We start from the raw sequence: 23,873 nt of genomic DNA, 5'->3' as shown, positions 1-23,873 counted from the left end.
GCGTAACCTGAATAGGGGATGGGTCAGGGTGATTCTGGAACCTAATAGAAAGCAATGGGTAATCAGTAATTGATTGGCAAAGGGCTGTCTTCTCCGATGAGTTTTCTGCTTCATTGAACGGATGGACGTTGGCGTGTCAGGCGAGAAACATCAGAGAACAAACACAAGCTGGTGGTTGAAGAACACAAGCTGGTGACGGCAGAGTTACGGTCTGGGGACGTTTTTCATTGCATTCTCTGGGCCAACTCATCCATGTGGAAGGCTCTAAAGGGATTTGGGTATGAATCCAACGTCCACCCATATATGCTGTTTGTCTTTCCTGGGGCAGATGAAATCTTTCAGCAAGACACTGAACATGTCACACGGCTGGTAATGTTTGAAAGTGGTTGGAAGAGGACAACCAAGACTTCCAAGTACGACCCTGGTCCCCCAATTCGCCAGACTTGAACCGAATTGAACATCTATGGGACCATCTCAATTGTCTGGTTCGCTCTATGGATACTCCCCCACGCACCCTACAGCAAATGTGGGATGTACTGCAGTCAGCATGGCGCCAGATACCTGAGACAACCTACCAGCAATTTATTTAGTCACTCCAGGACCGTCTAGCTGCTGTCAGTGCTGCACACGGCAGTTATTCTGGATATTTGCAGGTGGTCATAATAATGGGACTCGACTGTGTGTGTACATATATAGAGATAAATATATATATATATATATATATATATATATATATATATATATACACATATACAGGTGTATGTATATCATTGTGTGTGTATATAATAAGGACACAGATACAATTTAATACTATAGCAGAGCAGGAAACTATCTGTTTCCTGCACTGCTATTCACTAGGCTGCAAGCCACGTTGGGCCTGCAGCCTATAAGAAGCTGTGAGAGAATCCCTGCATATAGCGGCGCAATTAGTCACTGAATCACGCCGGCCAAGGATACTGTCTCAGCGTCTCGTAGGCTGCAGGACTGAGGAGACTGTGCAGATCCGTTCACCATGGAAATGGGGCTTGGTGAGTATAAGTTTTTTTTTATTTGTGTGGGGGCACCCAGGCAGTAAATACAGGGAGCTGTGTGGCACTATCTACAAGAGGGAGATGTGGCACTATCTACAAGGGGAATGTGTGGAACTATCTACAAGGGGGCGCTGGCACTATGTACAAGTGATGTGTGTGGCACTATCTACTGAATGGGGTGTGGCACTATCTTCAGGGGGCTGTGGCACTATCTTCAGGGAGCTGTGTGTGGCAGTATCTACAAGGGGTTATATGTCACTATCTACAAAGTGGGGTGTATGGCACTACCTACAGGGGGACTGTGTGTGGCACCATACAGATGGGTAGCGACACTATATACAGGGAGCACTGTGTGGGGCACTCTCTACAGGTGTCTTTGATTAAAGCCCCCAGACAAAAACTTTGCTTGGGGCCCGAGAAGTGCCAAATTTGCCGCTGAGGGTAAGTAAAAGGTTACTTACTGCTGGGACCCTGTATCTATGTCTATCATGTATTATACTGACTACTGTGGCCCCATATCTCAGCGTATCATGTCTAATAATGTCTGCTGAGACAATTTATCCAATTCTATCCAGTGGTGTTGCTATAGGGGCCGTAATGTTATAGAGATGCTGTTTCCGATAGATAGATAGATAGATAGATAGATAGATAGATAGATAGATAGATAGATAGATAGATAGATAGAATTTTTGGTGTGGGTGTGTAAACACATGTCTTGGGGCTTGTGCCCCTGAACTTTTAAGACCCTAGCAATGCCCCAGGTATGTATGCAGGAGATTATGTGACCTGATTGGTTGAGCTGATATGTTAGTGCATGAAATGAAAGCAAAGCATCCTGGGATATAAGGGCTTAACTCTGGCTTCGGTTTTCTTAGCTGATGTCACAATCAGGAAGTGCCCGCCCATTTGATCAAGAAGGAAGAGAAGATTTATCATTTAGTCTCTGACATGTATAATGGCTGGATCTCGGGCTGGGAAGTAGCTATCTGCATAATATAGGTATCGTTGGAATTGTAGTGAAATGCTCTATTCAGCTGTGCAAAAAATATTTTTAGGCAAAAATCATAGACTGCAAAGGGCCCCTGTGAAAAGAATGTGCCTGGGTCCCCCATAACCTAACCTGGCTGTCGTGCTACACTGCTTCCGTAACTGCCAGTCACTTCTATAGAAGTTACGGAAACAGCGTAGCTCAGCAAGCTTTACTGTTTTTGTATCTCCCGACCATCTAGTCAGGAAGTGGCCGGGAAGCAGCAGGAGCCGAGAAAGACAGAACGAGGTTTAGTGGGCTTCGTTCTAGAGATAGGCACAGGTCTCAGAGGTGGGACCCGCATCTATCGGACATTTATGGCATATCTTGTGGATATGCCATAAATGTTAAAGAAGGGCAAACCTCTTTAACTGTCCACTGAGCTCCACTCTACTCCAAATATTTTCTCACACTCAGGGGCTCAGAGGCTCAGTCAACCAGTATAAGGCTTAATTTCAGCAGCACCGATATCCCAGATCAATAACTGTTTCAAAGATAGTGATACTTGCTAGGCGCTCTATCTAGTGGTTTTGGTCAAGTGAGCGTCACTGTCAGATGTTGCACTGCATCTGACAGTGACGCTGGTTACTAGGTGACAAAGACCACCAGACAAGCAAGCCTCACCAGGTCCCTTCCCTCCTAATTCATTTACTAAGTAGCAGATCAGTGGCACGGCCACACGACAGATGGAGGGGGCCCCTTCACACCCCCTTCCACCCTGTGCACTTTTGGTAACTCATAGATTGATGGCCTCAATAACATATGTGAAGGAAGGGGGCCCGATCTGTGAGTTGCCGAAAGTGCACATGGAGGGACGGTAGCCCTCTTCTTCTGTCACACAGCCATGACGATCTATGTGTCGATCTGTGCGCACAGCGTTTATGACAGCTGAGCGGGCTCCCACCCCCTCCAGGCCCCTGTGCAGCCCAAACGGTTGCATAGGTGATATGTCCGCCTCTGGCTTTAAGAAAGGAATGCACCAGGACCAGACAGGTGCACTGATGAATACTTTAAAGCCCTAGGAGACCACATCTCTGCAATTTTGATGTCCTGATATAAATAACATAGTACTCAGTACTGGAGTCATACCCCCTGCCTAAAGTATTGTAAATTAAACTCCTCCCGAAGTCAGGCAACGAACCCCTCCTTCCAGGATCTTACAGAACCAATTACCTGATCAAGCAGGACATGAAGTTTCTATTTAGGATCTTTGCTGATCATCTAGCTGCCTGGTTTGGTAGGACCTGCTCAGGTCTTCTTCACGGGAAGAGCAGCAGTTACAAACATAAAGAAAGTAATAACTATCTCGGACAGGACATGGCACTACACACAGCCAGGTAGACATATGACACTCCTTGCTCCTTGGAACTTGAGTGGCTGCACAAAGCCCTGACTTCACCTGCAACGAACACCTTTTGGATGAATTAGTACGCTGGATGCGGGACAGACCTTCTCATCATACATCAGTGCCTGACCTCACCATAGTCATTTTACCACAGACAAATTACCACAGACAAACTGCTAAATCTTGTGGAGAACCTTCCCAGAAGAGTGTAGGCTGTTATAGCTGCAAAAAGGCCCAACTCCATATTAACACTTATGGTTTTGCTCAACAAGCTCATATAAATGTGAGGGTCTGGTGTCCACATAGTTTTGGCCATATAATGTAAAAATTTTGATTACAGACGGTGCATTATGAACAACTATTTGCAGGCCTCACCACCCCACCATGAAGGAATTGATCTCACAGAAGTGTTATATGATGGGTGGTGTTAGAATTTACATTTACATATATATATATATATATATATATATATATATATATATATATATATATGTACAGTGAAGGAAATAAGTATTTCATCCCTTGCTGATTTTGTAAGTTTGCCCACTGTCAAATTCATGAACAGTCTAGAATTTTTAGGCTAGGTTAATTTTACCAGTGAGAGATAGATTATATATAAAAAAAACAAAAAAAAAAACAGAAAATCACATAGTCAAAATGATATATATTTATTTGCATTGTGCACAGAGAAATAAGTATTTGATCCCCTACCAACCATTAAGAGTTCAGACTCCTCCAGACCAGTTACACTCTCCAAATCAACTCGGTGCCTGCATTATAGACAGCTCTTACATGGTCACCTGTATAAAAGACTCCTGTCCACAGACTCAATTAATCAGTCTGACTCTAACCTCTACAACATGGGCAAGAACAAAGAGCTTTCTAAGGATGTCAGGGACAAGATCATAGACCTGCACAAGGCTGGAATGGGCTACAAAACCATAAGTAAGACGCTGGGTGAGAAGGAGACAACTGTTGGTGCAATAGTAAGAAAATGGAAGACATACAAAATGACTGTCAATCGACATCGATCTGGGGCTCCGTGCAAAATCTCACCTCGTGGGGTATCCTTGATCCTGAGGAAGGTGAGAGCTCAGCCGAAAACTACACGGGGGGAACTTGTTAATGATCTCAAGGCAGCTGGGACCACAGTCACCAAGAAAACCATTGGTAACACATTACGCCGTAATGGATTAAAATTCTGCAGTGCCCGCAAGGTCCCCCTGCTCAAGAAGGCACATGTACAGGCCAGTCTGAAGTTTGCAAATGAACATCTGGATGATTCTGTGAGTGATTCGGAGAAGGTGCTGTGGTCAGATGAGACTAAAATTGAGCTCTTTGGCATTAACTCAACTCGCCGTGTTTGGAGGAAGAGAAATGCTGCCTATGACCCAAAGAACACCGTCCCCACTGTCAAGCATGGAGGTGGAAACATTATGTTTTGGGGGTGTTTCTCTGCTAAGGGCACAGGACTACTTCACAACCTCAATGGGAGAATGGATGGAGCCATGTACCGTCAAATCCTGAGTGACAACCTCCTTCCCTCCACCAGGACATTAAAAATGGCTCGTGGCTGGGTCTTCCAGCACGACAATGGCCCGAAACATACAGCCAAGGCAACAAAGGAGTGGCTCAAAAAGAAGCACATTAAGGTAATGGAGTGGCCTAGCCAGTCTCCAGACCTTAATCCCATCGAAAACTTATGGAGGGAGCTGAAGATCCGAGTTGCCAAGCGACAGCCTCAAAATCTTAATGATTTACAGATGATCTGGAAAGAGGAGTGGGCCAAAATTCCATCTAACATGTGTGCAAACCTCATCATCAACTACAAAAAACGTCTGACTGCTGTGCTTGCCAACAAGGGTTTTGCCACCAAGTATTAAGTCTTGTTTGCCAAAGGGATCAAATACTTATTTCTCTGTGCACAATGCAAATAAATATATATAATTTTGACTATGTGATTTTCTTTTTTTTTATATATATAATCTATCTCTCACTAGTAAAATTAACCTAGCCTAAAACTGTTAATGTCTTTGACAGTGGGCAAACTTACAAAATCAGCAAGGGATCAAATACTTATTTCCTTCACTGTATATGTATATATATATATATATATATATATATATATATATATATATATATATATATATATATATATATATATATAGCAAAAGAAAACAGCAGCACTCACTAGAGAAAATGTATAGGTGCCAAGCAAGCCGTCCAGATCCAGGGACTAGGTAGTATATAAAAATAGAAATCTTGCAGCACTCAAAATAGTGAAAATAAAGTGGTTTATTCAGCCAACAAACAGCTGTTTGTTGGCTGAATAAACCACTTTATTTTCACTATTCTGAGTGCTGCAAGATTTCTATTTTTATATATATATATATATATATATATATATATATATATATATATATATATATATATCTATATCATTACTCACTCATTGACCATGTGGTTCATTACAGGGACCAGTTGGACATTAGACCATTTCTGTGTTTACCAACCAAAATCCGTCTCTGTGAAGGAAGGAGATTCATTCACCATCCCGTGTACATACAGCTATCCAGAGCACCGCACAGAGAAGTCACAGATTTATATCACTTGGGGGGAACGTGATGGACATTATTGCTCCAAAATCAAGAAATACATCACAGACCGTTCTGGGAATATTATTAATGAGTATAAAGACCGGATCTCTAAAGTAAATCATCCTGATACCGACCAGACAGAGTCTCTCATAATCCGAGGAGTGAAAGCTTCAGATGGAGTCACATTCTGCTGTACAGCAACTATAATATCACCTGACAATAAATACTTCACCTGGTATAATTTGTTTGGGACGTCTCTGAACTTTGCAGGTAAAAATCTATTTTACATAATACATTCCATCTCCTGTAAACGTATGGAAATCTTATATATGTGTAAATGTTACATAAGAAGTAGAGATAAGAAGAGATGAGAGGTTATGAGAGCAGATTTATCATCTATAAGGAGAAATACAAATATTTGTTATCATTATCATTATATTATATGGAATCCGTCAGCAGATCTGAGATCACCAAAATGCAGTGCTGACAGAGCTACATAGGAGGTGTGGAGTCTAGAGAACAAATAAGATTAACAGGCAAGTGTCTGCTGGGCGTTCTTGAAACCCTGAAGTGTCCGGACTCTTCTGCTGTAAAGCCGCTCTAACCCCTCCCCTGTGCTGTTGAGTGAGATGTCTAGGGGTGTGCAGCAACAATATCCCCTACATTGTGGATCCAGCACCTGCCATGTCAATTAAAGCACAGGGGAGGGGTTAGGCAGCTTTACAGCAGAAAAGTCAGGACACTTCAGGGTTTCAGGGACACCCAGCTGGCACTTGACTGTTCATTTTCATGTGGCTTGTTAAGCACATACAACTTTATTTGATCTTTTTTCAGTGCACTATGTTCGGTGATAAAGATATATTTAATCCAGACTCCACAGGACCTATGCAGCTCTGTCAGCAGTTTGCTGGGCTCTAGACATCTTTAATCTAGACTCCACACATAGGACCTATGTTCATATCTGCCTAGTTATATAGTGATAATACCTCCAGGGCTGGCCTTAAGTTGGATAGTGCCCTGTGAAGTTCCTTCTATTGACGCTTCCCTCCTTATGATGTATCACATAGTGCCCAAATAATAAAGAGAGTCTACAAATAACACTATCACAATGTTTTCTAAATAACACTGTCCGGTCAATAAGCCAGGTAATGAAGGTACGTCCTGTGTTAATGCCCTTTCATAGCTTTGGGCACCTAATATGGGGTCAGAACTGCAAGCCCCGATGCATAGGCCAATAGGGCCAGTGTTGCCCCTCTTCAGTAAACAGTATCAGGAGAGTATTATGTATATAATATGTAAAGAATGTATGTACCAAGTGTGGCCTCCATTACATCTCCGCAGGGGTTGTTACCCAGCGTCCCCGACTGCTGAATTATTAATCTGCCTAGTTACAAAGTGATAAATCCCCCCATATAGCTAGACCGCCATACAGAGCACTCTGAAAGCTGTGTGACAACATTGTGAGATGTAATGGTGACCACAGACTATGTTCCCTAATACAATATGATAGATACACACAAAGTATCAGAGCAGCATTGTGCGTATTTTATATAGATATTATGTCCTCAGTCACAGAGGTTATTACCCGGCTTCCCCGACTGCAGAACGTCCGATCTGCCTAGTTACATATGTATTTATAAATCACCAACTCTTATATCACAGCAGAACTAGTCAGATTTACTATACAGGAGCCTGGAAAGCTGGGTAAGAACCCCTGTAAGAGGTGGGACCCCACTTATTAACATTAATGTCTGGGCATCACGGCGGCTCAGTGGTCAGGACTGTTGTCTTACAGCACCGGGGTCCTGGGTACATTTCCTATAAGTATAATATATATATATATGTATATCCCTTGTCTTCTGCTTATAGAAGGAGGATCGGTGTCTCAGGTGGAGGAATTGATCGCTGTGCCAGGAGAAGAGATGATCGTCCCCTGTCATTACTCAGTGAAGACCCCGGGGGAAGTACAACAAGTGTCCTGGTATACTGGAGATAGTAGAACATGTTCTTATAACCTTGGAAATATTTACACCTCAGACCCAACAGCCACAGATAATCCACATCGATTTTCACTGGTGAACTTCCCTGGAGACGTCTCTCTACGTATACACAGTGTTGAGAGCAGTGAATACCAACGTTTTTGTTGCCGAGTGACCACCAGTAATAGAACAATACAAAGCAGATTTGGTACAGAGCTGATCATCGCAGGTAAAGAAATATATTGGGGAGGACTTATTATTGGTGTTGGGGAAGCTGAAGTTGTGCCTTTTTTTTTTTACGCAAATCAATTTAGCCAAAATCTGTATTAATTTTCGCCAAAAAGAACAGATGTTTGCGCCTCACTAGACACTTTAGAAAAGGGCTGTAGCTTAGAAGAAGGAGCGTGTCTTACATGTAGCGACTGTGCAAAAAACTGTCATTAAAGGGAACTGGTCACCATCATTTCACCTATTGAACTTTACTTATCCCTCACTGGTCGCTGCTATCAAAAGTTCATTGCCGTTATCCCCTCTCCTAAACTCCTCCGACTGTAGATAACGGTCTGCAAACATTTTGCGCCTTTTATCGTAATAATCCGGTGTCCCTTTGTGCGCACAAACCAGAAGAGGCCATCAATGCACAAGCGCAGGATTTTGTGTGCTGGGGAAGGCGAGGAGCTGTCAATCAAAAGTAAGGAGGCGGGGTAAACTCAGAAAGACTTGAGGAATGAAGATCTGACTCTTTTCAAATGAAGATCTGACTCTTTTCTGCTCATTAGCATACAGTGTGGGAACACTAAAAGACTGAAGCTACAGAGCCGACTAAGAAGACAATTATAGGTTATTTAGAAATGATTTTTCACCCACTACCACCAGGTATAGTCGGTTTAAGAGGTGAAATGCTGGTGACAGGTTCCCTTTAACTAATCCAACCAAGAGGAGGTATAAGAAAGAGGAAAAAAAATGTAACATGTCTAGCAACATTTACTGCATACAGCGTGCGCCACTGTGATAAATTTGGCGCATCTACTGACGGCCTGGTCAAAATTTATACTATCTACTAGTATATATTACACAGTGTGAGTAAATCTGCCCCCTTGTGTTGTAAAAGGGAAGTGAAGGGATTTATTCAGGCCCCCCAAGAACGCAGATATAACGAGATATGATGTAACCAGCCTCAATGCCAGGAGAAAATAATCATAAATCATAATAAATCCTAGAGCACCTGACTAGAACTTTACATTGTTTTAACAGTTTCATCTTTTGTGTTTTTCTAGGCTCCCCATCCACCTCACCATTCACTGTTACACAGCCATATACTATCACAGGTCATAGAGGAGAGTCCGTGACGCTAAAATGCTCATACAGCTCATATATGAAGAGTGATGTCCTGGGGGTCAATATTTACTGGAGACTGGGCAACATTAGCGGACCTTATGTCTACCACCCCTACACAGAAATGGTCTATCCCGGTTATAGCGGAAGAACGGAAATAAAGGGTCCAGCAGATCTCCACATACAGCGGCTGGAGATGTCAGACGACTCCATGTATTACTGCTTTGTGATGATCAAACTGTGTACAGGATATGACAAATATGAAAATATAATCCAGTATGGAGAAGGGACGAGACTGATTGTGACAGGTAAAGTCAACAATGTAAAAACTCTTTTTTATGGCTTCTATAAGCATAAATACTTATTTTTGTGCAGTAAGCTGGATCTCTGTAATAATTTAGGGTGTCTGATGTTTGTATTTATACTGGAATATCGTCTAGGGTCTGTATTTATTTTGGGTCGCATTTGTTTTTCGCTCAGAGTGCCCATAACGACCCATGTTCCCTTATGAAAGCGCCTACAATAGGCACATGAGCATCAAAATAAGACCATGGAGCAATAAAAGAAGACTGCCTGGTCAAATAAATCTTGCTTTTACATCATGTGGACGGTTAGGTGTGGTTGTGTCGCTTACCTGCGGTAGAGATGACACAAAGATGCAATATGGGAAGCCGACGGAGGCAGTGTGATGCTCTGGGAAATGTTCTTCTAAGAAACCTTAGATCCCGGCCTTTATGTGGATGTTACTTTGACACGTACCACCTACCTAAACATTGCTGCAGAACAAGTACACCACTTCATGGCAATGATAGACCCTAAAGGAAGTGGCCTCGTTCAGCAGAATAATGCCCCTGCCACTCTGCAAAAATTCATCAGAAATCATTTGAGGAACATGACAAAAAGTTCAAGGTGTTGACTTGACCTCCAAATTCCCCAGATCTTAATCAGATCCATCATCTGTGGGATGAGCTGGAAAAATAAGTCAGATTAAAAGAGCCCCCGCCTCACAATTTACAGGACTTAAGGATCTGCTGTTGTCTTGGTGCTCGATGCCACAGGATAACTTCAGAGGTCTTGTGGAGTCCGGGCCTTGACGGTTCAGAGATGTTTTTGCAGCATGAGGGCGACTTACACAATATGAGGCAGCTCATTTTAATGTAATGACTGATCTTTGTATATTGTAGATATATTTTGAGCTTTGAATTTCATGATTTATGTACAATCTATATTTACTGCGGTTCATCATCTACAGATCCTTCTAATGGACTTGATGAATATAAACTTGTGATCATTATTTACATCTCGGCCGCTGTCCTGCTGGTTCTTCTGTGTGTGATCTTAGTGATCCTGAAGACAACAGGTAGGAGGATTATTTTCTCTATTACAGAACAACCTTCTATAATCATCTATTTCAGATGTCGGATGTTTTTACTCCACATTCTTCTCTCATGAAAATGTAGGGACCGTTGTGCTGAGTTTCATCCTTCAGAGGTTTTGTTGGTGTTTTCTGTTAAAAAGTGTCTTAAAGAGGCTCTGTCAGCACATTATAAGTGGCCTATCTTGTACATGATGTGATCGGCGATGTAATGTAGATTACAGCAGTGTTATTTATTTAGAAAAACAATAAATTTTGACGGAGTTATGACCTATTTTAGATTTATGCTAATGAGTTTCTTTATAGACAACTGGGCGTGTTTTCACTTTTTGACCAAGTGGGCGTTGTTAAGAGAAGTGTATGACGCTGACCAATCAGTGTCATACACTTCTCTCCATTCATTTACTCTGCACATAGTGATCCTGTGTTGTTCACTGTGTGCAGTCACATACTCACACAATAACATTATTGAAGTGCCTTGAGAGTTAATAGATATCGCTTCCAGCCAGGACATAATGTCTATTCACAATCCCGACACTTCGGTAACGTTTGTGTGGGATTTAATACAGTCTGGTTACAACTATAGGTGAGTGAATCTTTTAAAAAAAATAATTTGATATGCCAGAGTATTGATGAAAGCAAATTTCCTATTCCAGACCCATATTTCAAGCATATAGGACAATGAAGGCTTAAACGCTTTAACTTTTTCACTGCCAAGAAATTATGTAATACAACATGACTTTAAATTCTTGCTGCAGCTCAAATATACGATATTAGATCTTGGTTTCATGGTAAAGCCCAATCTTAGCTTTCAATCGATACCAGGACCAAAGGTCTAGGTGAAATCTTCAGGTGCAGCACTCATTTGTAGTCGGGGATGAGCATGAAAAACTTTCCTTCTGGTTCTGTGTCTGAGTAGAGGAGGGGGAGGAGGAGCTGCAAGTGAGAGCAAGAAGAAAGAACACAGCCTGTTACTGTCATCTCCCTTTATACAAACTTATGTGACCCCAGGCGGGTGATACAGAAACTTTCCCTCATGTTATCACCCCTCTTACTAATCAGAGATGATATTTGCTTTCTAAATAATACATTTTCCCTACTAGAGGAAGGAGATAATGAGCAGTTGCTCCTCTAATCACCCCCTGCACCTTATCAGGATGTTTGTCCTCTCTATGACTCAAGTGTTTTCTGGCTCCGGGATTGAGGAGATTTTTGATCTCTTCAGGTTTGATGATATTTGTGAAGATAAGTGCATATACGTAGATATAGACATAAGTGGCATGTTTCAACTCTGCGCAGGAGGGGTTCTATCGTTCAGGCTCTGATTAGGTCAGACATGTAGTCACAAACATGATTTATTATGCATTTTTTACAAAAGTTACAATTTGATGCAAAATTGCATGAAGACGCCTGAGAGTGTAAAGTGCTGAGTGGCCTTTTCACAATGTGCCAGGTGTCAACTCCAGAAAATATTTGGGTATGGAGGTATAATATGTTTTTATTTTATAATTCTTGTTTTGTTTATGTCAAAAGTGCAAAAAATAGTTAAGTGAAAGGGTTAATATGGATCACTATTCCAGCCTCCATTGTTTTATATGCTTGAAATTTCGTTTTGAAATAGAAAATGTGCCTGTCAGCAAAACACAGATGAAGCAAATTTTCTGATTTTTCTTTCAGATTTGTCGGCAGTTGTGAAGAATACAGATCACTGGGATATTAGAAATAGAATAAATCTAAACTTTATTCTCTTAAAATATTACGTTTGATTGCCAAAAACATAGATAAGCTAGATACATTATTAATGTTAACTCTGCTTATATTTTTCAGGTGTTATTTGTAAAAAAAAAAATTTGTAAGTATCGCTATCCTTCCCTATATAATAACTGTCTGTGTCTACCGCTATGTGTTCCTTAGTATTAGAAGAAAATATTAGAAGAAAATATGTCCAAAATAGTTATTCAAATTGTAAAAACTCAGAAAAATCACAGAAGGTTTCCCTTAGGTGAATACATAAAATGTCATATAGTTCCCCAAATTCTCTATAAAAAGAAACAAAATTAGGAAATAGTGGAAAATAAAAAATATTTTATGTAATTTTATCTTAACCCATTTCAGCTGTGGCCTCATTATTTTTCAAATCTGACATGTTTCACTTTATTCGGAAATAACTTCGGAATGCTTTTACCTATCCAATCGATTCTTCTCGTAACACATTGGACTTTATGTTACTGATAAAATTTGCTCGATATATTCAGTATTTGTTTGAGAAAAAAAATAATAATTTTGCAAAAAATTTGCATTTTTCTAAATTTGAATATATCTGCTTGTATGACAGGCAGTTATACCACACAAAATAATTGCTAATTAACATCCCCCATATGTCTACTTTATGTTGGCATTGTTTCTTGAATATCCTTTTATTTTTCTAGGACGTTACAAGGCTTAGAACTTTAACAGACATTCCTTCAAATTTTCAAGAAAATTTCAAAGGCTATTTTTACAGGGGCCAGTTCAGCTGTGTAGTGGCTTTGAGGGCCTTATATATTAGAAACCCCCAATAAGTCACCCCAATTTAAAAACTGCAACCCCCTAAGTATTCAAAACAGCTTTTAGAAAGTTTCTTAACCCTTTAGACGGTTCACAGTAATTAAAGCAATATAGAAGTGAAATTTACAAATTTCATTATTTTTTTTTGCACTAATGCATTTGTAATACATTTATAACTGTAATACAGAAGGTTTTACCAAAGAAATGCAACTCAATATTTATTGCCCATATTCTTCAGTATTTAGAAATATCCCACGTGTGGCCCTAGTGTCCTAATGGACTGAAGCAACGGCCTCAGAGGCAAAGGAGCACCTAGGGGATTTTGGGGCCTCCTTTTTGTTAGAATATATTTTAGGCACCATGTTAGGTTTGAAAAGCTCTTGTGGTACCAAAACAGTGGAAACCCCCCAAAAGTGACCACATTTGGGAAATGATACTCCCCAAGGAATTTGTCTAGAGGTATAGTGAGCATTTTGACTGCACAGCTTTTTTGCAGAAATTATTGGAAGTAGGCCGTAAAAATGTAAATTCACATTTTTTTTTTCAAAGAAAATGTGTGTTTAGCAATTATTTTTTTTTTCATTTCCACAAAGACTAAAGGAGGAAAAACACCCCAACATTTGTAAATCAATTTCTCACATTAAAAGCAATATCCCACATTTGGTCATAAACGGCTGTTTGGACACACAGTATTGCTCAAAACGGAAGGTGTGCCATTTGGATTTTGGAATGGTTTCTGGGCGCCATGTCGCATTTGTTCAGCACCTGTAGTACTAGTACAGTAGAAACACCCCAAAAGTGATTTAAATTGGTAAACTACACCCCTTAAGGAATCATCTAGGGGTATAGTGAAAATTTTGATCTAAAGGTCTTTTGCTGAATTGTCAGCAATTCTCAGAGTATGGCAACACCCAATATGTAGTTATAAACTGCTGTTTACATATATGGGAGGGTTCAGAAGAAAAGGAGTGGTATTTGACTTTTGAAGCGTAGATTTTGCTGAAATTGTTTACGGAAGCCACGTTGCATTCGCAAAACCTCTGATGTACCATAAAAAAAAGTGACCCCATTTTAGAAGCTACACCCCTATATGCATTTATCAAGGGGTGTAATGAGCATTTAGACCCCACAGATGTTTTTCAGAAATTAATACGCAATGGATGATGCAAAGTGAAAATTGCAATTTTTCCACTGATCTGCCTTTTCACCGCACAATATTTTGTTCCCAGCTTGTGCCACTGCAGAATCTTATCCCATAAATTGTTAAGCGGGTTCTCCCGGGTATGGAAATACTTACATGTGGACGGAAACTGCTGTTTGGGCACGCTGTAGGGCATAGAAGGGAAGGAGCGCCATTTGGAGCGTGGATTTTGCTGGGTAGTAGTTTTACTTGAGCATTACTGGTATTTCCATTTATAATGTGGGGGGCATACAGTATGTAATCTGTGCCGAGTACTTCATGGCATAATAAGAGGGTAAAATGATGGGGTAAATAATACAATTATCCCCAGATGTGTGGTACGCTGTGAAGCAATCCGTTATGCACAGGCCGGTGTCGCACTGATAAACGGTTTTCTTTCTTTTCCCCCTTTTGAAACACTCGGCACATTTTGGGGACATTTCCTCCTTATATATGTATAATATGGGTGCCCTCGCTTCCAGTAGATGTGCTATGTCTCTTCCCTTCCTGGTTCCTAAATACTATGACCCTGAAACTGTAGTAATGTTCCCCTCCGGCCTGCACATCGGGATGTTTTTTCATCTCCGCATTACTAGTTCCATAACTAATAATTATTTTTCTGTTGATGGAGCGGTGTGGGGTCTTGTTGTTTGCGAGACAGGCTGTGGATTTTATTGGTACCATTTTGGGACACCTACGACTTTTTGATCAATTTTATTTAATTTTTTGGAAGAGGAAATCACCAAAAACAAGCAATTCTGGAGTGTTATTTTATTGGGGTTTTTTCGCCATTCACCGTACGCCATAAATTACATGTAAACTTTATTCTTCAGGTCGATACGATTAAGGCAATACCAAATTTCTATAGTTTTTTTCATGTATTGCAGCTTTTGCAAAATAAATTTACTTTTGTTAAAAAAATCATTTGTTTTCCGTGCCATATTTTAAGACTTATAACTTTATTATTTTTGCGTGGACAAAGCTCTGTCAGGGATTATTCTCTGTGAGACGGCCTGACGTTTTTATTGGTTCTATTTTTGGGTGAATGTGACATTTTGATCACTTTTTATGACATTTTTTGCGAGGAGATGTGACCTAAAAACAGCGATTAAGGTGTTGCTTTTAAAAAAAAAATTACGCGTGATAAATTACATATCCGTTTTATAGTTTTGGTTGTTACGGATGTGTCGATACCAATTACCAATTATGTATCGTTTTTTAAAAAATTGTCAAAAATAAAAGACTTATGGGGAAAAATAAATTTGGGATTTTTTAACTTCAAACTTTTATTATTTTATTTTTTTACAACTTTTTTTATTAACTTTTTTTATTTGTCCCACTGGGGGACTTGAAGGCCTGCACCTCCGATCTCTTTACGTAGTGCAGTATAATAGAGCTGTCAGTGATTCACTGACAGCAAGCCTATGTGGACCCGCCGCAGGCGTTTCCTCATAGGCTTCTGTACACGGCAAAGCCGGAGGCCAATGTTAGACCTCCGGTTGCCATAGCAGCCATCGACAGCCCAGCGATAGTATCGCTGGGCAGCCGGTCGGCTCAAAACCCCCCAGATGCTCTCTATTGAGCGCAGCATATGAGGGGTTAATCGGCCGGATCGGAGACTAGCTCCGGTCCTGGCCGTTACAGCGGGATGTCAGCTTTAATATACAGCTGACACCTGGCGGTAATGGTGCAGGCTCTGCATCTGAGCCTGCACCATTACCGCAATGTAATGGTATTGTGCATTTCGGGAACACCTGCCTGACATCACCATATATATATATGTGGGGAAGGGGTTAATCCAAAAGAATCTGACTTGAACAAAATTAAATTTGACAGGCACTTTGGTACGGTCCCAAACATAGCACCATATTTTTTGTAGCATGCATTTTTTTTTTTTAACTGATTACAATATCAATGTCACATTCACTTCAGATTTCAATAGCACTGCTACCATACTGCTATGTAACCAATAATAAGTGTGGAATAGAGTTGGTAAGTATGGGTGTCTGGTCCTCTGTGGTAGGCTGCATGGTCCAAGGTGGCTGCCAGCGATGAGGAGGGTCATAACCTTATAGTGAATACTGGTGAGCGCTGATCCTAGGTGATACTAAGAAAACCACTATCTCGCTGGCATGTAGGTGACATGTAGTAGTGACTTATACATAATAATACATCATTATCTTCTTTAATATTAATTTCTGTATAAATATTTTCCAGAATGTTTATTACATTTTTTTTTCATTATCCTGCACTTATTATTGTTTTTTCTTTATAGTCCTGATGAAAGGAAAACCTCTAATAGTCCAGACAATGGTAAATATAATGGTGATTGGTGTCATTTGATTACATAGGACACATTTGTTTTTATGTTATTTATTTCTTTTTACTATAGAGGTGAAGAATATGACAGGTTTTTTTTATGGTTTAATAAATTAAAATATTTTAGTCATGTTTCCTAGAAGTGACATTGGTTCTAGTTTCAAAGTTTTTAAGCTTAATTCAAAAGGTTTTTCTAATTTACATGAAATAAAGTGATTAATTATTATATAATGAAGTTATGCAACTTTTATTATTTCAGGTTTTTTTCCAAATATTTTTAAAATATCTGCTGTCTGTCAGTAAATTAAAACATTCTTGTAGCACTAATTCTTCTTTCAACTAAAGATTTGCTACAACTATATCCAGTCTACACAATCCTATGTGAACTAAACGGCTTGTGATACAGAATGATATATTTTCCCTGCTGTAATATATAGTTAGAAACTGAAACTGTCAGGGCAGGAGAGAAATTTGTGCTGCTTAGGCATTTAACTAAATAATATTGTAGAGATTGCATATAATGTTATAAACAACATTCTGGCAGAATTAAATAAATGACAAAAGCTAAATCAAATGTCTGGAACTGGACCCAGAAGTTCAAGTCTACCAGGCATGAATGCTTCTCATTTAGCCAGTGGTAATTCAGGACAGCTCCACCGATGATTGTATTGTCTAGGTTCTCTTGGTTCTTGCCTCTTTCTTGATTACCTAATTAGTCTCACCATTTTAACTTCCTATATATAAGGGCCATTGGACTTCCTCCTTGCCAGACTACTGAGCTTTCTGCCTAAAGTCTAGTTCTTTGCTACCACTCTACAATCTGTTGTTAATTATTATTTACCGAACTTGGGTTGTTTCCTAACCACATCTCTGCCTCACTCTCCAAACTATTGCTGCTTATCTGTGTGCTGGACTTTTACTTGACTGTTCTTGCTTTTATCGCAATTCTGCCTTATTTTTTCAGCCACTGGACTTCAAATCTGCTACAGACCTTGACACCATGCTTAATCAGAATAGGTCAGGTCACATTATAAAATAATCAGGAACAGCATCTAGCATGCAGATAATATTACTAGGACTTTTCTGCAACCAGAGATGGATTTAATTATGCCTTAGCACATTTTTATTGCTGGGCTGTACAACTGCCTATGCTCATCCCAGTGTCCCAACTGCCTATAGAGAACTACTAAAGCATGAAGGAGCATCATAGGCATACTGTGCTGTTATGAGCTGCAAACTGTATGTCTATGCTTGTATTTGCCATGATATTTGTGTTCTTAACTAAATTGTTCCTTTGATTTCCAGTTGAATTTGCTTTAGAAGAAAAACCATATTGTGAGATCTTGACACAGGTAAGAATCAGGATTATCCTATAACTTTAAAGGGGATGTCCACGTTTAGAAAAAAATGTTTTATTTTCTTTTCAGAAATATTCCTCTTGTCTATTGGCAAGAATTTTGTTGTTTCTTACAAAAAATTAAAAACTGAACCTTTTTTTTCTAATCCTTGACTACCCCTTTAATTACTATTGTAATCTATTTGAAATTAATGGTACTGATAAAATATTATACTGAATTGCATGCTTTTTAAGACTAGAATAATTGTCATAAAATATATCTGTGCATTCTATTAGTACTTTCATTTTGTGAATCTGAAAGTTTCCCAAACACTGAAGGTAGTAGAAGATGAAGACGATGTACAGATGGAGTAAATGTTATGTGAATAGCATGCAAGCAGTTAACAGATGAATATACAGTGGACAAGAAATAACAGCACTCATTGACCCTACCTGAATACTATAACACAGGAGAGTAAGACATCAGCTTGACAGCAGACCAAACACAAACAAACCAGTGGAACTACTGATCCCAGGATACACATAAACTACTATAGAAAAACTAGATGTCTACGATGACCAACAGTTCCCACAGTACAAACAAACATAGACCAGTATAAAATTCCAACTAGGGTCTAGAAAGAGATTTGTGCATGCAAGAAACAGTATAAACCTAAGAAATCCAGGCTTGACGTATATAAATGCCCAAGAAAAATACTCCACCTCAAAAAACAAGGCAAAGCTCAATAATAACTAGACTTAGACCAAAGGCATTGCCTAGCAATGCCCAAATACATAAAATATCAAGATCATTGATTAGCAGTAGTCCTGCTGCTAATCATAACATACCCCCCCAACTTTCAAGGAGGGCTGAAGAGCCCTTAATGCTGGTTTTATCTGGTTTGACTGCATCAAAGACTCTTATTAATCTATAATCATGGATGTTTCTAGCCGCTTCCAAGAAACTTTCCTCTGGGCGATATATTCGCCAATCATCAAGGTAATGAAATTGTCTGCCACGCTACTCAGAATCAAAGATCCATTGGACCACAATACTCAGGTTGACCATGGACCGAAACAGGAGGAGGTCTAGGAATCGCCCTTCTGAAAGTAGACACAGACTTAAAAGAGAATAATAAAAAGTCCCTGGTATTCTCATGCTTTGTGATAAATCCAACATAATGGAAACTGGATTAATTGGTCCTTTTAAAATCATAAAAGGACCAATAAATCTAGGCTACAAACTTGCCACATGTTTGTGTTAACCAAATGTTTTTGTTGGACAACTACATTCTTTCTCCCGCTTTGAATTTATGTGGTCTGCAGTGGCAATCAAAATTGCACAAAAGGCCTTCCAAAATCTTTCCACAAACTGTGAAACCCTGTCAGATACAATATTTTCAGGAATACCGTGAAGTCTCACCACTTGTTCGATAAAGTGAGTAGCTAGCTTATCAGCAGGGGGCAAGCCAGACAAGGGTATACAATTGGTTATTTTACTGAACCTGTCTACAATAACACCAAAGGGTATCTCTTCCCCCGGATCTGGGCAACTTGACAATAAATTCCTTGGATATGTGTGTCCATGTTTTCCTGGGAGTGGGCAAAGGTTTTAACTGACCAAAGGGTAATGCCCTAGATGTCTTAATGCGAGCACAGCAGTCACATTCCCCAACAAACCTTTTCACAGCTCTCCTCATATCTGGCAAGCAAACAGTTTGAGAAAAAGTCTTACACATCTTAGTGATACCTGGATGTCCCGCCAACTTACTATCATGACACGCTAAAAAAAATAACAACAAATCCAAGGTTACTAGAAAGAAACAACCATTGGGCAGGTTTCCCTGGAGGTGACTGTGATTGAGCCTGCAAAAGTAAATCTGAAATATCCTGTGTTAGCCCTGTCACAATATTATTAGTAGAAATGATGAAAGAAAGTACAGGGTTCTCAGGAGCGGACAAGGAGTAAATCCTCCCCTGGGGGATCTTGGAACCAGGACCAAGAGCTCCCAAAGAACAAAAAAATACATAGACAAGAACAAAACTAGAATCTGGAGAAAGTTTAGCACATTCCAGAAACAGTGGTTATCTGCCCTAATTAACCACGCCAAACTAAATGATGGCCAAATCCAGACTAAGACCAAAGACATTGCCTTGCAACACTCAAACACACAGATAACATAATGATTGATTAGCAGTAGTACTGCTGCTAATCGTGACAGGGGCAGAATTAGTACTCTCTGTCTGAGTCTAGAAAAGATCCAAAAATGTGCAAAGTTTTAATAAAAATAGGCGCAGTTTACACCTCACTAGACATTTATTGTTTCAAAAAGGGGGCATTGATTGCTGAAAAATGGGCATGGCTTGTCAAAATTGGATGTTACTTCAAGTGCGCCAAAAAGCTGGCACAAAATTATGTTGCAAAATGAGCCAAATATGGTATAAGGAATAATGCCAGATACCCCAACATTATCATACAGGGTTCACCACTGTGATAAATTTGGTGCATTTTGTGCCTGAGCAGTCTAAGCTTATGCTGTGTAACTATTATAAAGAATTAGTAAATGTGGGGCAGTGTGTGTCAAGTCCTTTGTGCATACAATACTTCAGTTTGGCAGAATTAATTAATTTCGAACACCAGGACTGGCACTTTTGAGACTAAGCCTGGGTTCACATATAACTGTTGAAAGAGACGTCTGATGTCAAAACTGATGTCACCTGACACAAAACTGAGCCCAGAATAAAATATGTCATAAATTTCAATATATTTTTTTACTGTATTGAACAGAAATAAAAGACTGGAGATCCAAACATATGTAAAGGAGCCATAATAGGCTTGAGATAGTAGTAAATGTTTGGTAAGGGTCTGGATAATAATATACGAGTAGGACTTGACCATAAACCTTTTACACTTTGAATTACTAGAAGGTTAATTTTGTCTTCACCTGCATTTTCTATTGCTCGGCCCCAATACATACGTTATGATACTTTTTTTTTACTACTTCCTAGTGAAGCGTTGTAAATTGTAGGCGTGCTTAAGAATTACCACTTTTCTTTAACATTAAATGTGTCAGTGAAATATTTTTGTGGGTACACAAGAGGAGACTCTAATTTATATATGATCAACTTTCAGAACACAATGGATAAGAGGATGGAGGGAGAAACAGATGGACAGGAGAATGTAAGTACCAGCAAACGTGACTTTCAGTAAAGCCTCCAGCAGGTCCACGTGTCTCTGCTTTATACTGTATACAAAGCATTTTACTGTTCAACAGCCTCGTACTTCAGGGGGAGATCATTTGTCCTGAGCACATTGTTATCTCCTGGTCAGTCAGCAGCTTCCTCTGTAGAGTTACATAGTGAAGCAGTGGCCTGGGGTCAAACCTAACTAAAAGAATGACATGGATACATAGGATACAGTTATTTGTATATAAGATATAACATCCCGTACAAAAAGCAAATAGAAGAGAGAGGAACTTTATAAGAAAATAAATTAAATTAATTACAACTTCTATTTCTGCTGAAATTTGTCAAAGTATTGCATATGTTTTATTCAGGTAAAGAGGACACTGTTGTAAGCTTTGGTATTTTATGCTTTTGAGTAGCTGTTTTTTAAGTCTCATTTCCATAGACATAAAAGTCGACTAAAATATTCCCTTCTGTCAAGTTTTTAAAAATATATATTTTTATTTTCCATTAATCTGGAAGACAATGTATGTGTGCGTGTTATTACAGACTCATTACTGTTAACTATATGTCTTTATTATGGCATTAACATATAAAATATTTCCATTTTATTGCTTAGGAGAATATTCTTTATTCTGAACTAAACAAAACCAAGCTGGGACAAAGAAACCTAACTTCAAACCAAAAGGCGGAAGAACAAATCGTCTATGCTGCGGTCACCTGTCCAGATTCCAGAGAATAAGATAGAACAGAAATGTGTGCTGCAATATAACAAGCTAATTATATTATGTGATATATGAACATTACAGGAAGGATAATAGCAAGAATAAAAAAAATTAGTTCTAAAATGTTTTTATTTGGTACCATCAGATTTTGGCTTTATTCACACTTGCCTATTTTGGTCAGCTTTTTCCAATAGTATTTATAAGCCAAAATCAGGAGTGGAAGACACACTGAGAAATACTATAATGGGAAGATTTATACCTCTTGTTTATTTTCGATTTACTTCTGGTTTAGCCTTGAAAATACTGATGCAAAATACTGACCAAAATACATAAGTGTGATTGATGCTTTATTATAACCAGGACTTGAACTTTTAGTATACATTTTGTATAGCAGGGGATTCAGATAGAAATGAATGCAGGATAAAGTTTGTCATAGTACAACAGGTTAATCCGAGAACTTAATTTCTAACTTTTGTTAGACTAAGAAAGAAAGCAGGTCTCAAAATACAAGAAGGAAAGCAAAATCCACATAACCATTTGGATATACCATCCTCTGTTGTAAACCTCTTTTAGTATGAACCAAGCAAAATGGAAATGAATGTTCTATCTAAAGGACTAACATTTTGTCCCACTAAAGCACTTGACAGAGCCCAGTTTTGCAGTGACGTGGAGGAATACTTCCGCAGATTGCGGCTGAAAGAATTATTTTCTGACAAAACAGATATGACATCACAAGCTGGGCTGGGAAAAGAAACATCAAGAAAGAAGAAGACAACAAACTGGACCCCTCAACCTGGATACAATCCAACTTTGGATTACTACATTGACTGCTTCAGAAAAAGTGAAATCTGACATATTGGACCAACAGCACAAAGTAACACACAATCTCAGCATGGAGGAAAAGAACGCCACAAAATCACTAAAATCCAACAAAGACATCATCATCAAACCCGCTGATAAAGGAGGCGCTGTAGTAATTCTGAATACATCTGACTATATCCAGGAGGCACATAGACAACTCTCAGACAGAAAATACTACACCCTGCTTAATGAAGACCCCACCAAACAATACACAGTGGAACTTGTCCATATCATCAATCATTTCAATGCTGTGTCAGAGACTTTACTGGACCTTATACCGGACAATCCCAGAATGGGAACATTCTACATATTACCTAAAATACATAAAGAAGGCAATCCAGGGAAACCAATCATTTCAGGTGTTGGGACTTTAACTGAGAATATTTCTGGCTGGGTGGAAAATCTTCTAAAGCCCTTGGTGAGATGCACACCCAGTTATGTCCAGGGCACCGGACGTCCTCTGCAAACTCTCAGCCCTGGGTCCACTACCAGAGGGAACAATATTGGCAACTATGGATGTGGAGTCTCTGTATTCTAACATCCCCCATGAGGATGGCATAGCTGCATGGCAATACTTTCTTCAAAAAAACAATCTAGCGACAGAGCCAGCCCTACAACTTGTCAGGTTTGTACTCCATCACAATTATTTTTTATTTGACAAAGACATATATCTGCAATGTATGGGAAGCGCTATGGGTAGCAAAATGTCACCACAATATGCTAACCTGTTCATGGCCAAACTAGAAGAGGAGTTTTTATCAACCTGTGCAACTAAACCTCTAGCATATTTCCGGTATATTGATGACCTGCTGATAATCTGGACAGGCTCTGAACATGAACTGCTTTCTTTCCATAAAAACTTCAACAAGTTCCATCCTACCATCAAACTCACTCTCAACTACTGTACATCTCAAATACATTTCCTGCACATGACCATATACATGGGAAACAATACCATACAAACAACCAACAATCTACCATAAACCTAGAGGCCGTCCAGCATATCTGAGATGGAACAGCTTTCATCCGA

General features: G+C 39.4%; 1 protein-coding gene across 1 annotated transcript; it reads left to right on the top strand.

Moving 5' to 3' along the window:
- The first annotated feature begins 1,944 nt into the window (after positions 1-1,944).
- LOC142748427 (uncharacterized) lies at positions 1,945-22,395 on the top strand. Its single transcript, XM_075855524.1, has 10 exons — positions 1,945-2,030; positions 5,878-6,270; positions 7,870-8,208; positions 9,257-9,622; positions 10,567-10,674; positions 12,517-12,541; positions 16,692-16,729; positions 18,041-18,087; positions 21,205-21,252; positions 21,877-22,395. Exons 3-10 carry the CDS (start codon positions 7,923-7,925, stop codon positions 21,997-21,999), a joined length of 1,041 nt encoding a protein of 346 aa, XP_075711639.1. The 5' UTR covers positions 1,945-2,030; positions 5,878-6,270; positions 7,870-7,922; the 3' UTR covers positions 22,000-22,395.
- Positions 22,396-23,873: the final 1,478 nt, after the last annotated feature.

The sequence above is a fragment of the Rhinoderma darwinii genome, chromosome 3 (genome assembly GCF_050947455.1).
Source record: "Rhinoderma darwinii isolate aRhiDar2 chromosome 3, aRhiDar2.hap1, whole genome shotgun sequence".
NCBI classification, from domain to species: Eukaryota; Metazoa; Chordata; class Amphibia; order Anura; family Rhinodermatidae; genus Rhinoderma; species Rhinoderma darwinii.
Note: the sequence above shows the minus strand (reverse complement) of the source record. Positions and strands in the feature narration are given on the sequence as shown.

Excerpts from the sequence above, each read along its gene's own strand:
- LOC142748427 (XM_075855524.1), top strand. The coding sequence starts at position 7,923 with ATGATCGTCCCCTGTCATTACTCAGTGAAGACCCCGGGGGAAGTACAA. Across the intron at positions 10,675-12,516 it reads AGTGATCCTGAAGACAACAG|GTGTTATTTGTAAAAAAAAA; the intron begins GTAGGAGGATTA and ends TATATTTTTCAG. Across the intron at positions 12,542-16,691 it reads ATTTGTAAAAAAAAAAATTT|TCCTGATGAAAGGAAAACCT; the intron begins GTAAGTATCGCT and ends TTTTCTTTATAG.